A 17,363-nucleotide genomic window follows, 5' to 3' on the forward strand; every position below is an offset into this window, starting at 1 on the left:
TTCCCCAACCCTCCAATATTCATGTATTTTTGTATATGTGTGTATGTATGCATTGTTCGTTTTTTTGTTAATCCTCACCTGAGGATATTTTTCATTGATTTTTAGAGTAGAAGGGAAGGCGAGAGACAGAGAAAGAAAGATGAATGTGAGAAAGACACATCAATTGGTTGTCTCCTGCACCCTGACCAGATCAGGCCAAAACAGCACTGCCAACAGGGCTGACTGCTGGTGGCCCACTGGGGCTCAGGCATTGAGCGTATGGCAATTTTCTGTTTCTGCTTCCACATCTGGTAGAGGTCCCACTTGTAGGAGCTGCTGATGTAGTGACCACTTTCTGTCTTGTTCTTCTTCTGGTCCCACTTGAGCTGCTGCCAGCCCCTGGTCAGGTTCTGGGCCTTGTCCCCCATCAGGTCCAGAACAGAACCAGCCACCTGCTGCTCAAAGGTGCCCCTGTCCCCACCAACGCTTAGGTCCTATTCACTGTAGAAATCCTTGAGCCGATAGGGGACATAGAAATTCTGGTCCAGCAACTGGGCCTCCTCCTTCCACCTCTTGGCTCCCCACTCAGGTCCTGGCTGCTGCCATTTCTGGCCCATGACCTCTGTGGAGACGTCCTCCATGCTCTCTCCCACCGCCTCCTCCTCCTCCTCTTCCTCTTTCCCAGGCTACTCCGCCTGCCATGCTGGGAAGCTCGGGGCTGGGCCAGCCAGGCCCTACTGCCGCTCTTGCCGGCCCTGCTGGAAGCTGGTGATGGTCTTGCAGTCCTTCTGCCACTTGGTCCGCATCACCTGGCTGCTCAGGTCCTGGTTGGAGGCATTGATCTCAAAGACGGATGCCTGAGTACTGCTTGATGCTGTCCACCAGCCTCAGCCACTGAAGCTCCTCCTCCTCAAAGCTCGAGCTGAAGAGCGGGTGCAAGCCCAGCCCTGTGAGGTCCAGCTCCTTGGCCCGCTTGATGGACTCTGGCGAGTGCACTGGCCGTGAGCAAACGTACTGCTGCTGGGCATTGTCAGCCACAAGGCCCAGGCCCCACAGCTGCAGCGACACCTCCAGGGTGTTCTGCAGGCCACAGTCCTCATGGTCCACCACCCTCTGCGGCACCCGGCCCAGCACGCCGTCCATGCCAACCACACCTGAAGGCTCCTCGTGGGGGTGGGCGAGGGTGAGGAACAGGTAGGAGACCTCATCTGGGGCCACCAAGGAGTAGGCTGTGCAACCTCGGCCAGCCCAGGCCACACGACCTACGCAGTGCAGGAAGAGCCTGCCCTTGGCCGGGAAGCTGAAGTTGATGACGTTATCCAGCAGCAGGATGTCCAGGCCCCGGGCTGCCAGGTTAGTCACAATGAGGATGGAGCACTGCAGGTGGGTGAAGTTGGACAAGTTGGTCTTGCAGGCCGTCTGGTCCAGGGTGCTGTAGATGTGGGCGGAGTTCACGCACTGGAGCGGCCTCTGTCCCGCAGAGACCAAGCAGCTGGGAGGAGGCAGATGCTCAACACCTGAGCCCAGGGTGGGGGGAGCCAATCAGGGGTGGGGCCGGCTGGGGGGAGGGGTTGATCAGGGCCAGGTCCAGCGGTTGGCCACCGCAGTGCACTTCAGTGCGCATCATAGCAACCAGTTGTCCCGTTCCGCCATTTGGTCGATTTGCATATTAGCCTTTTATTATATAGGATTGTATTATTTTGCAAATGAACAACTATAAACCTACTTTGACCCTACCTTGAATATATTAAATTGATTTTTAAAGTTTTTTCTCAACTCTTAAATAGTTAAAGTATTCTACTGAACCTTAAATTTTCATTCCCCGAGTTTAAAAAATTATACAGACTGATCAATTTTATTTTCAAATTTGAACCTGGTTCTAATAAGTTTTCAAATTAATAAAGCGAAATGAAAATATCTTAAAATATAATATTACACAAACTTTATTCCATTAAAGAAACAATCAGATATTATCCCAGTTATTTAAAATTTAAATTAACTTTTCATACTAGATCTTACCATTCCTTATAAAAAATCCCTAATAACCCTAGTATCAGAGGCTATTCTATGTAATATTAGAAATGAGGGGGGGGGAGTATTTATTCATTTTAAAAATCAATAGACTGAATAACCTTTCTTTAAAGTATTAATATAATACTCTCCCCGCCCCTCTTTATGTGTCCTAATGACAAATAAGTGGTTTCTTAATAGAGAAAGGACTATTTTAAGTATGCCTGGTGGGCTTTTCTAGGGAGCAACTAATAATAAATGGAGTGTTTGATAAACTAGACAAAGCATTCCTTGTACTGTAAATTGTAGTGCAATTCTACTGGTTTACTGGTCTAAAACATTCTATAGTAATTGAAATCCTGCTTTAGACTACAATCTATTTTGTCATGGCATAAAAAAAGTTACCCAGTATATTAATTTGCTCTAGGTTTTATTAAATTATAAAGGAGTTAATCTAACATTCTGACTTTTTTTTGCAGTACAAATATTTAATTGTGCATTAATTTCCTACTGAAGTCCTTAACTAATTATTAAAATAAAATACTGTATATGTTAGCAATCTACTATAGACAACAGTGAATTTATTAAAACAAAAATGCTTTGTTTTTTTTAAATTTAAGAGTGGAAATATTACCAAATTCAACAATCACTTAAAACTAGACCGCAATTTTACTAATAAATCACAGACTAGCATTGAGGGGGAAAATATAAAATAAAAATGTTTAAATATAAATTTATGAACCAGCCAGAATCAAGTGAAACTGGCTCACTCCCTCATCACCTAGAACAGTAACTGGCACACAGCAGAAACTGTGTTTACCGAATAAATAAATTAATCAACCAAATGTTGCCTGTAAATTGGTAAACTTTTTAGAAAATACAATATAGGAATTACCTACAGTTGTTCCGAGCCATATAGAAGCAGTAATAAAGCTAGTAATCAATCCTAATGAAGCAAAAAAGATAGTGATGAAAGTCATGCAATTGTAATAGAAATAATCTATTAACACCCATTAGGGAACCAGTCACACAGATTAGGGCAAATCAGCCCAATTAAATACTAGAATGATTAGGAAAGACTGTTAACAAAATGTTAAACATGTACAATACCAGATGAAGACAAAGTGAAAGTAACAAAAACCAAAATTAGTCCACTGATGGCAACTATGTAAAAGACACATATACATCTAGAAGTTAATAAGCAAAAAACTATACTTCAGCTTTCCTATTCCTATATCAGAATTTGTTTTGAAATTCAACCATTCTCTGCCATTTCCTCAACAGCTTTCTGGCAATATTGCTAAAGAAAACAGATCACTTTAGGTAACCTTTCTGATCATTCTTAAACCAAAAAGCATGGCATTAAGTAAACTATCTAAATATTTCCTTTGGTCAACTTAGGATTGTGCCTATTATATTTTAACTAGAGGCCCGATGCATGAAATTCATGCATTTGGGGGTGGGGGGGTCCCCCAGCCTGGCCTGCTCCCTCTCGTAGTCCGGGAGCCCTCAGGGGATGTCCAATTGCCACAGAGGAGGGAGAGGCTCCCGCCACCACCACTGCACTCGCCAGCCGTGATCCGGCTTCTGGTTGAGAGGCTCTCCCCCTGTGGGAGCACACTGACCACCAGGGGGCAACTCCTGTGTTGAGCATCTATCCCCTGGTGGTCAGTGCGCATCATAGTGACCAATCGTTCCGCCATTCAGTCAATTTGCATATTAGCCATTTATTATATAGGGTAGGACTAGAGGCCTGGTGCAGAAAATTCCTGCACTTGGCAGCGGGGGGAGTCCCTCAGCCCAGCCTGCACCCTCTCGCAGTCCGGGAGCCCACAGGGGTATTGTCCGACTGATGGCTTAGGCCCGCTCCACCCAGGAGCGGGCCTAAGCCGTCAGTCGGACATCCTTAGCACTGCTGCGGAGGCTGGAGAGACTCCCGCCACCACTGCTGCGCTTGTCAGCCATGAGCCCGGCTTCTGGTTGAACGGCACTCCCCCTGTGGGAGTGCACTGACCACCAGGGGGTAGCTCCTGTGTTGAGAGGGATCAGGCCGAAACCAGCTCTCGGACATCCCCCGAGGGGTCCTGGATTGTGAGAGGGCGAAGGCCAGGCCAAGGGACCCCACAGTGCACGACTGGAGCCGGGGAGGGACGCAGGCTCAAGGGTATGTCTGGCCCATCTCGCTTAGTCCCAATTGGCCAGACCAAAGCAGCAAGCTAACCTACCAGTCGGATCATCTGCCCCCTGGTGGTCAGTGCACGTCATAGCGAGCAGTTGAGCGGCCTTAGCATATCATTAGCATATTACGCTTTGATTGGTTGAACAGATAACCAGACACTTATCATATTAGGCTTTTATTATATATATAGAATATGTTAAAGAGAAGGAAGATATTAAGGAAAAAGACATAAATGACAGTGCCACCATATTCTTAAAAAATATCTATTGGTCTTTCCAGGTTCACAAATTGCCACAAACAGAAAAAAAAGTTTAAAGACAGCAATTTAAAATGTGTAACACTTTATAGACATTGGCTTTCTAACTTTGCTCTTATCCTTATGCCCTCTTGCCTTTTCTGCCCCATTCCACACCCATCACTACTTGCCACACACTTATAAGCTTTCCCTATCACGCCACCCTGATCACAACCTGCATTCCAAATTATTAGTTTATATAGTATTTATTCTTCTCTTTATCCAGATTACAAAAGAAACACAAACTTACTCTGGAAAATCAGTCTATAATTAGAAATGCACACAAGCACGAGCGCGAGCACGCGCGCGCGCGCGCGCACACACACACACACACACACACACACACAGATTTTTAATTACCTTCAACACGCAGGGAGAAAAACCATTAACATTTCCAGAATAGCTTTTCAGTGTTTCTTACAATATTGGCATCAGATAGTACACACTGTTTTGTAACTTGATTTTTCTCTTAACAATATAACATTTATACCATCTCCTCATATTCCTAAGAAAAGGACTCAAATGCAAGTAGTTTACTTATAATGTACAGAAACATCAGTAAGGAAGTGAGAAAATTCAAGGTGAATTATCACACCTTGCTACCATTATGGGCAACTGGAGCTTAACTTCAAGAGAAAATCCTGGGAAACGTAGAATTATCCCACTCAAGGAAGGAGGGAGCTGGGGTAGTCCTACTCCAACTCCTATCAGCACTGGTTGAGGCTCCAAAGCTACCCTGCAAAGAGACTTCCTAACACTTTGAATTAAATTTGAAAAGAAGCACATCAGAAAAGCAAAGGTAATCAAGGAAGAATAAAATCATTAGGTTAAACTATATGAAATACTGGGGGTTTTTGCAGATCAAAAATGGTTGAATAGGGGGGAGGTCAGTGGCGGGGGGGAAGGAGAGACATATGTACTACCATTTGTAATACCTTAAACAATAAAATTTAAAAAAAAAGAGGTAACCAGAAAAAGAAAAAAATGGTTGAATATCAGCAATTTCACGTGGTTCAATCCAATATGTATCAAATTTCAATTTTTCCTTTCTGGATTTCATAACTATCGTAGAACTTATCTACAAAGTCTTTACTTCTTCTACCTCTCATTTCTTTTTCTCTTCTCCCTTTCCTTTGTTGAGGAGACACAGGCCTAAAAGTGCAACCTAATGACTACTGGTAAACTGAAAATGCAACTTTTCAGCTGTAGCCAGGCGAGGTGTGAATGAATGAATGAATGAAACTAAATAAGATTTAAACAAAAAATATATCTTCTCTTCTACTTCCCATCATGCCATTCTTTCAACTAAGAGAAAAATAATTACTATCTCAAAAGACCAATACACTAACAAACCCAAGTGTATAAAAACAATTGCCATGTATATAAAATGCTTATAAATGATTTTGAGTTTTATTTTCATGAAAAGACATTCACTCTGTAAGGAAAAGTACATAGCTACAATAGACATCTATATTTAGTTTTAACTACCACCAAACAATTGAAAAATGGGAAGAAAGAAAAGGCAGATATATGATCATCTTTACCTGCAAACGGAGATTTCAACATGGGATTGTCGTCCACCAATATACCGTCTTGTGTCTTGTGTCCAAGCCTCTGCTTGTACTGCTGCACAAATTCTGTGGAATGGATAGAATCTACAGGCTTCACTGCATTTGACTGTGTGGTCTGAACACTGCTTGTGTGTTCAGAAGAGCACAAAAAGTCGTCAGGATGTGGCTCTGCTTTTAGTAGGTCGCTACTGGCTAATACTCTCAAACTGACAGCAGGAAACTTCAGAACAGTAGAGTCTGCCTCACCCAAACTCAAAGCATTTGATATGCCAACGTCATCATCCTCAGGAATGGGGTTGTACCATATTTCCCCTTCATCATCTGCATCATTTTCCTCATTGAAGTCTAAAGAACAGTTTCTTGATAACGAAGAGTCTGTATCATTACACCCCACATACCTACAATACTCTTCAGATGATTTGAGGAAAGGTTGTGATAGCTGATGTTTACGTGGAGAGACAGGTGAGATGGGTAAATGGCTTATATGTTGGTATTTCTTATTTTCTTCTTCCTCCAAATTAAAAGGTCGCAGAGTACTCTGATACAGCCAATTGCGTTTCTTTGACACAGTGATACTGTTAAGTGGCTTATGATCTCTGAATCCAATATTACCCTTCAAATCATCAAGTTCTCTTCTTTTCATTGTAGAACCATAAACATTTTCAAATAAATCTGTTTTGAAGAAAAAAAAGACGGTAGAATATAATGCCTGGTATACCAAGAAAGACATGTCCCTTGAGATCAGTTATTCAAGTACTATTTTTAAAAGGATAAAAAGAGCCCTAGTGGGTTTTGCTCAGTGGATAGAGTGTCGGCCTGCAGAATGAAAGGTCCCAGCTTTGATTCCAGTAAAGGGCACATACCCAGGTTGCGGGCTCAACCCCCAGTAGAAAGTGTGCAGGAGGCAGCTGATCAATGATTCTCTCATCATTGAGGTTTCTCTCTCTCTCTCCCTCTCCTTTCCTCTCTGGAATTAATAAAAACATATTTTTTAAAAAGGATAAAAAGAAAAGTAAATATTAATCATATTCGGCCGAAACCGGTTTGGCTCAGTGGATAGAGCCTCGGCCTGCGGACTGAAAGGTCCCAGGTTCGATTCCGGTCAAGGGCATGTACCTGGGTTGCGGGCACATCCCCAGTGGGAGATGTGCAGGAGGCAGCTGATCGATGTTTCTCTCTCATCAATGTTTCTAACTCTCTATCTCTCTCCCTTCCTCTCTGTAAAAAATCAATAAAATATATTTTTTTAAAAAAATCATATTCGGAGACTAAAATTGAACAAGAAAAAAATTTGGATTTTCCACCTAAAGATTATTTATATTATTTATAACCTAGACTGCGAGTATAAGTATCATAAGAATTCTAAGAAAAAGGATAGACAAACTTGAGACTGTCTTTATTAACATGCTAGGGCTGACAAAGCCTTACCCTAAGCAAAACATACTTCATTAAAAGCTAATAGAGAATGCATTGTACACAATATGCCTTTAATATTTGAGTAATTTTCAACTCACTACACGGACTAGAAATTCTTTAGAAAACACGAGTAATATTCCTACCTTTATGAAGATTAACTTTGAGCAAAATAAGTGAGCCTTACTCATTATTAAATGCCTTACTGATTGTTAAGATTTCAACAGTTGTTTCCTAACCATATAATGCAGTAGCATCTCATGCAGTGTTTAAGTTCTAAATATATAAGGCAAAAATAACAACCAAAAGATTATTTTGTGCATAATCAAGGCTTTCAGTAACCTCCTTTCTACTGAAAAAAAAATCTTTTAAAAATGTAAATTTATCTTTTTTAATTGTAAACATTACCCAACCAACCAGATGAATAAACAAATAAAATATCTTTAACAAATTGAGTTTCAAGTTCAATTAATTCCAGAGACATGAACAGAATCAGAAGGGAAGAAAGCTCCCATGAATGCCTACTATGCCAGACATTTATTTGCTCAACACATTTACTGAGTGCTTATTTTGTGCCAGGTATGAGAGATAAAGCAATAAGAAAGCCCTTAACCTCATTTTACCTTCACAAGAATCCTATGAGACAGGTACGATTACTTTCACGAGCCTCAAAAAATATGTGGAATATGGTCAAGGTGGTAGCCCTAGAATGCAAACATAAACCTCTCTAATCCTAAAATCCATGCTCTTCCTGATCCCCACTAGAAGTAGGGAAGTAGGCAACCCTCTCTGGACATGGTGATAATATTAACCCGGCTAACCTTATAGGGTGGTAGCTGCTAGTAACATTAGAAAACTGTATAATACTATTCAGAAAGGTCAAGTAACTTGCCCAAGATCACCTAGTGGGAAAATGGAAGAGGCAGCACTCAAACTCTTTTGACTTCAAAGTCTGTAGTCGTACACCTGGGCTACGAGGGAGGGCTACCCACCTCCAACTTCCAGGATTTAACATGCAAACATGTAACAGATGTTCAATATAAATCTTGAATTGATCTAGTTTAATTTCATTAACAAAAACCTGAAGATTCAAGGGTCGTTCTTTGGTTCTGTCTCCTTTACACTTAAAATTCAGAACTGAAATTCAACACATACACAAGAATCACTGTAGTTTCTGGGTTTTTAGTGAGTACATCCTTCTGCCAAGTGCACTAAAATCTAGATCTATTTTACATTTAAGACCAAGTCTCATATTATTTAATAACATTTCAGACCTTTACAGGATACTATATGTAGTTTTGACACAATTATAAATTTGAAGCACAAAGTGTAAAATTATACAACTCCCAATTGCTATGATCCACATCTTATTTTACCTTTCTCTCAGATGTCTCTAAAAACATGCAAAATTTTATATAGGTTAACATATCATTTTGATTCCTACTATAGTACAATTACACTATCAACATACTGCTACTTGTACTGCTACATCCCAAGAACTACAATGAGAAAAATAAAGCAAATTTAATACTGCTATAAATATAAGCATTTAATGAATGTGTAATATTAAAGGGAATAATTACACCATGAGACAATATTTTTCATGAAACTACACACTGCAAAAACTTGAAACCAAATAGTTTCATTGCTATTGCTGAATATTTCAAAATATGTGAGAATAGAGTTTAAATATAGATAGACAGGAGCATCACAATAATTTCTGATAGTCCAATTTTTTCAGTTTTGAAGTGAATATAGCCCTGGCTGGTGTTCTCAGTGGTTAGAGCATCAGCCCACGTGCCAAAGGGTCTCAAACCCAGTCAAGGGCATGTACCAGAGTCACAGGTTGGATCCCCAGCCCAGGAGGCAACCAATCAATGTATCTCTCTCACAGCAATGTTTCTCTCTTTCTCTCTCACACACACAAAAAAAATCCTGAATATAAGCAACACATTAAATTTTAATAATAAATTTTACTTCAGCAATTACTTATAAATAATTTAAATCATTTCATTTGCATCACAGTTAGTTAAATGGATGCATATGAATGTACATTACACAGAAATGGAAAGGTATTTGGAATCTTGCCTTCATTCCCTTTTTATGCTAAGAGTAATGTTAAATCTTATTGACATAAACTCAAAACTTATCTTTAACTTCAGTTTTATATCTGTGTATATATATAAAGTGAAAGTTAAAAAATGTAAAAACAAGAAAAAATATAAAACTAAGTATGCAAAGTTACAAGGCAAAAAATCTTTATTCTCTTATTAGTACACATGTTATGTTATGATCATCAGATTTTAATTAAAGTCATTTTACTTTAAATACCTACAAGAAAATCCAGAAGTGGTAATTAAAATTTTTTACTCAGAAAAGTATTTACACAGTGGTGAACTACTCAAGCCAATTTTGTGCTCTCAACTTTTATTTCATAATAAGTTTAGATGACTCACTATTACTAAACATTTAATCATCAACAAACTTTCTGAGAAATTATGTATTTCAACTCTCACTGAAAATGTATAATATATACAGATTTCTCTCCATCATTTTAAAATTCCTACTACAGAAACAAACTCCGTGCTTTTGCATACTTCTCTTTTAAAAACCTAAGTAAAAGTATTCTCATGAACCTTGTATTTAAGTTTACATAAATACAAGCAGCCCTGCTTATGGAGTCAAGTCTGATAGCCCAGAAGAAATGTCTAGAATAAAAGCCTTAGCCTTAGGTAATAATCTTTTCCAGATAAATCTAAATGGGGAGAGTACAATGAAAAGGGAAAAAGTGCTGTTTCTATCTTTTCTTTTCCCTCCCTTGTGACTAGCAATAAAAACCCTTAAGAAAAAAGCTGTGTGTTAGCTTTCGGGACAGGAAAGTAGAGAAGAAAATGTAGAGACTGTTTCCAGATCCACAATAGTAATGAGGAGGAGCAAGAAAAAAGAAGCCGAAAAGGAAAGATGAGTAGAATAAATAAGTGCCCCTAAAGGGGTATACTCTAGCTCAATTCCCAATGCTCTGCACGGCAGGACTCCTCAACCTCTGATTACTTCACTCTCCATCCAGAATCCCAAGGATCTGGGCAGGGCAGTATGCTCACAAAGTCTGTTTGCCTTTCTCTTGATAGCAGCTAAGCGCCAGGCATGGTACCAAATAGATGATCTTTTTTCAGTCTCACAGCAACTGAGGCTTTGCCAAGTTGAGTAACTTGTCCAAGGTCACAAGCCTGGTAAGTGGAGGATCCGGTTAGGAACCCAGAACCTCTATGGTTTACCACCATACTATATGGTTTGCAGATTCCAAAGTCTCATTTTTATTGGTGAAAGATCAGACCAATATGGCGGAAACTGCTTGAACTTGTCATATTAAGTAGTAAGTATAAAGTCATACTTACAAAACTAAAGCAGAAAGAGCTCAAGTGCTTTTCTCTAGTAAGGGTTAGTATCAATATCAGAATAAAGTATGGCTTTTCAAAAGTTTAACAAATGTATTAAGATAGGTGATTAGGGAGACTGAGAATTGCAGAAACTTACTAATTAAAATGAGTACCAGCCCTGCCCAGCATGCTCATCAGCACACACACACTGAAGGTTCTCGGGTTCGATTCCCCATCAAGGGCACAATACCTAGGTTGCAGCTTCACCCCCTCTCCCCCAGTCGGGGCGGGTGTGGGAGGCAACCAATTGATGTGGCTCTCTTACATCAATGTTTCTCTCTCTCTCTCTCCTCTCTCTCTCACTCTCCCTTCCACTCTCTCTAGAATCAATGTGAAAAATATCCTCAGGTGAGGATTAACTACAACAAAAAAAGAGTACCAAACAGCAGCATCCTTACTGGGAATTCATCAAAATGCAGACTCTCAGGTCCCATGCCCACACATATGAACTCTGCATTTTAACAAGATTTTCAGGGGATTCATGTGCACATTAAACTTGAAAAGCACTGCTCTGTAACTGAAACACACACACACACACACACACACACATTGAGTGGCAAAGGTCTAGAAAAATATCCTTAGTGATTCTCAAAACAATAACACTACTTAGAAATGTAGGACTTCCCAATCAACACAGGACCTTCTGCTGAATTTGTAATTCTCGGTTTTCCTGCCCCCAGCAACATCAATGTTCTATGCCACTCTTCCCCAAACAAACACACAGAAAAACAAAAAACTGAACTTGCTTCTAGGGCCACACTGGCAGAATTTTTCAGAAAGGGATTTAAAACTAGAAGACAGTCAAAAAAGTATATGCCTATAGCTACTAATCTCAAAGGGCAGATGCATAAAAGAATTTGTTGGAAAAATGCATAAAGATAATTCATCTCATAAAGGTAAGAAATTAGGTGAGAAAAGAGAACAGATGGGTATCTGCATTAGAAGTGTCAACTTGCCGAAACCGGTTTGGCTCAGTGGATAGAGCGTCGGCTTGCGGACTGAAGGGTCCCAGGTTTGATTCCGGTCAAGGGCATGTACCTGGGTTGCGGGCACATCCCCAGTAGGAGATGTGCAGGAGGCAGCTGATCGATGTTTCTCTATCATTGATGTTTCTAACTCTCTATCTCTCTCCCTTCCTCTCTGTAAAAAATCAATAAAATATATTTTTTTAAAAAAAAAGTGTCAACTTCTGCTCTGGCCAGTTTGGCTTAGTGGAAAGAGCGTGGACCTGCAGACTAAAGGGTCCCAGGTTCAATTCCAGTCAAGGGCACATGCCTGGGTTGTGGGCTCGATCCCGTGGAGGCAGCCAATCAGTGATTCTCTCTCATCATTGATGTCTGTCTCTCTCTCTTTCTCTCTCTCTCTCTCTCTCTCTTTCTCTCTTTCTCTCTCCCTCCCTTCCTCTCTGAAATTAATAAAAATGTTTTTTAAAAAGGGTGTCAACTTCTCTTTAAGATATACTGCACAAGATCATACCTGCTAATAATATTTTAAAAGAATTGTCTAAAGATTACAGACAAAATATTAACAGGTTACATGTCCTAAATTTTTTCTTTCACACATCATGAATCAAGAAAAATGGAGTCAAAGTAAGGCTAATTATTTTTTAAAGTGGTAAAAGGATGAAATAGCTCAACCTGAAACTTTTAAATTGAATGTATTTGAGTACTATATACTAATTAAAAACTTATTTATAAAGATTTATAATGAAGTATAGTTGGCAAATAGGTTAAAATTCCTTTGTAATATCAAGACTTGCAGAAACTTGACAATATTTACTGTGTAATGACTTTAGATTTCGTAAATAATCATCTCAATTAGGAACAAATTGGCCAATCTGTGAACATTACATCCTAACTGCATCAAATCACTGGCATTATTATACTACTAAAAGTTTTAGTGGTTCTTAGTAGGAGCCAGAAATCAAAATAAAATACCATTTTGACTCCCATTTGACATGTGGTCTCAAAAATTTCTAAAATACCTACATAGGTATCTCTATTCCATTATATATTCTAAATAAAACTGTATTTTGAAAGAAAATATACTCATGGCCCTAACCAGTTTGGCTCAGTGGATAAGAGCATCGGCCTGTGGACTGAAGGGTCCCAGGTTCGATTCTGGTCAAGGGCATGTACCTGGGTTGCGGGCACATCCCCAGTTGTTACTCTCTCATCGATGTTTCTAACTCTCTATCCCTCTCCCTTCCTCTGTAAAAAATCAATAAAATTTATTTTTTTTAAAAAAAGAAAAGAAAAAAAAATAAAAAAAGAAAAGAAAATAGACTCATAATATTGTATAGAAAAATGGATATAAACCTTTTAGGCAATTTAATATCTTTATACAACCAAGAATGTACTGATTCATCTGGACTGCCCAATTAATTTTTTTTATTTATTTGTTAATATTTTTATTGGTTTCAGAGAGGAAGGGAGAAGGAGAGAGAGATAGAAACATCAATGATGAGAGAGATCATTGATTGGCTGCCTCCTGCATGCCCCACACTGGGGACCAAGCCTGCAACCCAAACATGTGCCCTTGACCAGAATCAAACCCGGAACTCTTCCATCTGCAGGCTGATGCTCTATCCACTGAGCCAAACCAGCTAGGGCCCAATTAATTTTTTAGAAAACATGATTTAAAAGTAGAATCCAAGTAACATCAATTTGAACTAGGTAAGCATTTAAAGGTAAAGATTTAAAATGGATATAGCAGTTGATGAAAAAATGTCTTAAAACCTATTCTACAGCCGAAACCGGTTTGGCTCAGTGGATAAAGTTACTTACCCTTCTAAACCTTGTTGAAATTCCATCCATCTCCTCAATCCAAGCAATTTAATAGAATTACCTCAAACCTCTAAAGAACTTTAGAGTCTCTTGACTTTATATAAATAGGGGTTTTGGAGTCATAAAGACCTGAGTTTGAATCCTCATAATAGTTTGAATCCATATACTAATATATACAAACAATACACTAGTTTGAGTGACCTTGGGCAACCTACTCAACCCCTCTGTTTCTTTGGCTGCTGTTCAATGACAGTTGTCATACCTTCATGGGGGGGAAGGGGGTAATAAAGATTATATGCAAACCACATAAAGTATCCAGGATGATTTTAATAACTTTGACTAACCTTCAAAAATATAGGTATTAAAATAATAAACTCTCCAAATCTACACTAGATATGTAAACATTGCACAAGTTATTTTTATATTTTATAAAAGATGAATTGATGATTTGAAAGGAAGTAACCAGAGAAAGTTGTTTAAACCAGAGATTAAGCTTTTGCTTATCTTGTAAAATATCTAAAACACCATCACATAGTAATTCTAACGTTTCAATTTAATTTATTTTTTTCAAAATATATTTTTATTGATTTCAGAGATGAAGGGAGAGGGAGAGATAGAAACATCAATGATAGAGAGAATCATTGATTGGCTCTGCCTCCTGCAGGCCCCCCACTGGGGATTGAGCCAAACCAACTAGGGCTCATTTTAATTTCTTTAAAGTTTGTTTCATTTAATTATTTTCACAATGAAAAAAAAATCAATTTATTTGTAAAGGTTACATTTATTATTGCTTCTAAAATCCTTGAATGTTTACACTACAACTGAGGCCATTAAAAGCCATCTGATGGTAAATGTTTAACCTTTGCTCAAGGATAAAAAATATATTTGAAGTTTTATACAGATTGTTGTTGTAGCTCAAATTTAACTGTCCTACAAAGAGTTAACTGAACCAATATCAGGGGAGGTAAAGTTATAACGGCAATAAACTGCAATAAATGATTACAAATACTTTGCTCCTGAAATGTGTATTTTAATTTGAACTTAGCATAAAGTACACCTCTCTTCACACACACACACACACACACACACACACACACACACACACAAATTGCATTCTACTATCCTGTTATTCAAGTGAAATAGAATAAATTTGAGGGAAATTTTGACAGGTGTGGGATAGAGATTTATAGATTCAAAGAAACTTCAAGTTTCCATACACGTTAAATGAGTCATTTGATTTGTTCTCATTGTTCGACTAGAAGGTTTGTGAACTTTGCTTCTCCCCACTGTTTTGTGTTTATTGGTTGAACAAAGTTAATGTGTACAAATCCAGTCCTGTAAGATTTGTAATTCTTACCAGAGAAACTGCCAAGTACTGTGAATACTTTTTACATTTCAGCATTTAATATTTTAAAAACTCCTGACTTTTTAAGGAGTTTACTAAAGTCATGTCTACTAAAATCTTTATATTTAAGAGTGTAATTCAAAAGATCATCTTGTTTTTGGCTCAATTTGAAGGTATCATACTTCTTTCAGAAGAGAATTTTTGCTATTTACAACATAATTAAGAGATTTCTAGAACTGATAAACTAAGCCTTCAGTGTAAATTAAAAACCACACACATAAAAAATAGGCGTCAAAATACTATTATAAGGACAAGTATGTTTAAGTTTACAAATGACTTTAAATGTCTACAGTTTCTTTAAAAGTGTGTAAGGGACATTTTCCTTTTGATTAAAATACTAGTGCCCTTGGTTTTCCACAATAAAAAAATTACTTACTTTGTTCGTTGTTTGGTTTTTTTTTGGGGGGGGGGGGGAGAGCGGGGAGGGAAAGGTGGAGAGAAGTACTCGAAATCCTACCTGACTAAAAAGAAATGTTACTATCATAGATTTTGGTTGGTTGGTTGGTTGGTTGGGTTTTGTTTTTGGGTTGTGTGTGTATGTGTGCACACGCGCCTGGGAGAGAGGGAGAGAAAAGGTATAATGAGCAAAATGACAGTTTATGAAACCTGCAAAGTCTACCTTGGAACAAATTCAAATGCACCAACTCCACAAGTCTACGGATTTGCCTAGAGCTACAAAGAATAAAAATCAAGGCAGCACCGCCCAACTCCAAACCTACCAAAAGCGTGTGGTGAACTTAACCTTTACTCACTGTTGTGCTTAGGAAGTAGGCACACTGGTTCATAGAGAAGAAAAAAAACAAAAGCCCCCAAGTTCCTCATGCCCGCCGTCTTGAAAAAAGAAAAACAAAACGAGTGAATGCATTCTACTAAATAAGCCCGAAATCGCATTAAGCTGCCACTTACATGACACTTACTCTGGCACGGGCACGTACCTGTCTGCAAAAACATACCTTATTCTTCGCCCTAAAGACAGAAGCCTCGTTAGTAAACATTGAAGTTCGGAGTGTTAGCATTGTGACTGCAAACTGTCCTACCTGTCAGCGTAATTCTTTCGTCTGGGGGCACCGAGAGGACTTGGCTTTCCCGCATTTTCAAAGCTCCCGGACTTGGAGAGGTGTCCTGCGCTCCCGTGACTTTGGGGGGTGTCCCCCCGGCGCGACCCTTCATTCCCAGGGACAGCAGGCGTCCTTTGTACATCCACTTCTGCAGCTTCTTGACTGTCACCGCGGGCGGCTTAAGGAAGGGGAGCCCCTCTTGGTCATCTCCTTTGCTGCCTGTCACAGGGGAGCCCGCAGAATCCCTTAAAGTGCTTCCCGGGGAACGGCCGGGGTCCTTGGAGCAGGGACTCGGGAGGCCGTAAGGCGCGGCGGCCGGCGCGCTGCCTCCACTCCAGCCGTCCATCCCGCCTCCACGTGGCGGGGGCTCGTCCCGGTCCCCGCGCGCGCCGCACCTGATACAGCTGTCGCTCGGCCACCGCTGGAAGGGCGCGGGCTTGGCACCCACCCGGAGGCTCTCGAGGCTTCTGCTGCAGGACAGGCGCATCCGAGGAGTCCCCAGGCGGCCTCTCCACGGCTCCCTCGGAGGCGACCAGGGCAGGGACACCTGCTGCCAAGGGCGGCCCCGGGCTCCGGGCTCCCAGCCTCGGGGGCCGGCTCGGTGGTCCGCAGCGCCGCAGGCGAAAGGGTCTGGCCCGGAGCCCGGGCTCCCGCAGGGCACCCATTCGATCCGCCCAGCCCCGCCGCGCGCCCGAGTCAGGGGGCAGGTCGTGCATAGCCTGGATCAGCAGATAATAGGCCTCTCGCAACTGGGTCTGCAGCCTGCCCGTCTCCAGGCGGCCGCCCTCCGCCCCCGGGGAGGAGCCCGCCGCCGGGGGAGGAGGGGGCCACCGCTCCGCCTCCGCCCCCTCGGGCTCCGGCGCGGACCGGGAGCCGCCGGGCAGGTTCTCGTAGTAGTCGGCGGCATCCTCGTCCTCCTCCGCGCTGCCCTCGGAGTCCGGCGCGCCGAGCACCGAGGCGCGAGTCAGCCCTCCTGCCCCGAGGGGCGTTTTCCTCCCCGAAGCGCGGGCCGAGGCGCGGTGGAACAAACGCAGGCTCGGGACGCCATATCGCGCCCCATTTCCCTGGGGCCCCGCGCCTGCAGTGACGGCGGGGCGGATAACGGAACCTGGGGGGTCGGGGAGGCTAAACCCTAGAGACCAGGTGAGAGCAACGCCCCACATACGAAATTTCTTGTAAAACTCCACTCCGCTAAGTTATTGGGGGGGGAAAGAGGGACATAATCAAGCC

The 17,363-nt window shown here is 41.1% G+C and overlaps 1 protein-coding gene across 1 annotated transcript in view; it reads right to left on the reverse strand.

Annotated features, from left to right (window-relative positions):
- Positions 1 to 17,067, reverse strand: part of SYDE2 (synapse defective Rho GTPase homolog 2) — a 40,180-nt gene extending 23,113 nt beyond the window's left edge. The window contains 4 exon segments of the mRNA XM_006086154.3: positions 6,008 to 6,706; positions 16,113 to 16,761; positions 16,764 to 16,807; positions 16,810 to 17,067. Of these exon segments, the coding sequence (XP_006086216.1) occupies positions 6,008 to 6,706; positions 16,113 to 16,761; positions 16,764 to 16,807; positions 16,810 to 16,849 (1,432 nt within the window). The 5' untranslated portion in view covers positions 16,850 to 17,067.
- Between the last annotated feature and the right edge of the window lie 296 nt (positions 17,068 to 17,363).

Source organism: Myotis lucifugus, unplaced genomic scaffold (genome assembly GCF_000147115.1).
Source record: "Myotis lucifugus unplaced genomic scaffold, Myoluc2.0 scaffold_25, whole genome shotgun sequence".
Taxonomy (NCBI): Eukaryota; Metazoa; Chordata; class Mammalia; order Chiroptera; family Vespertilionidae; genus Myotis; species Myotis lucifugus.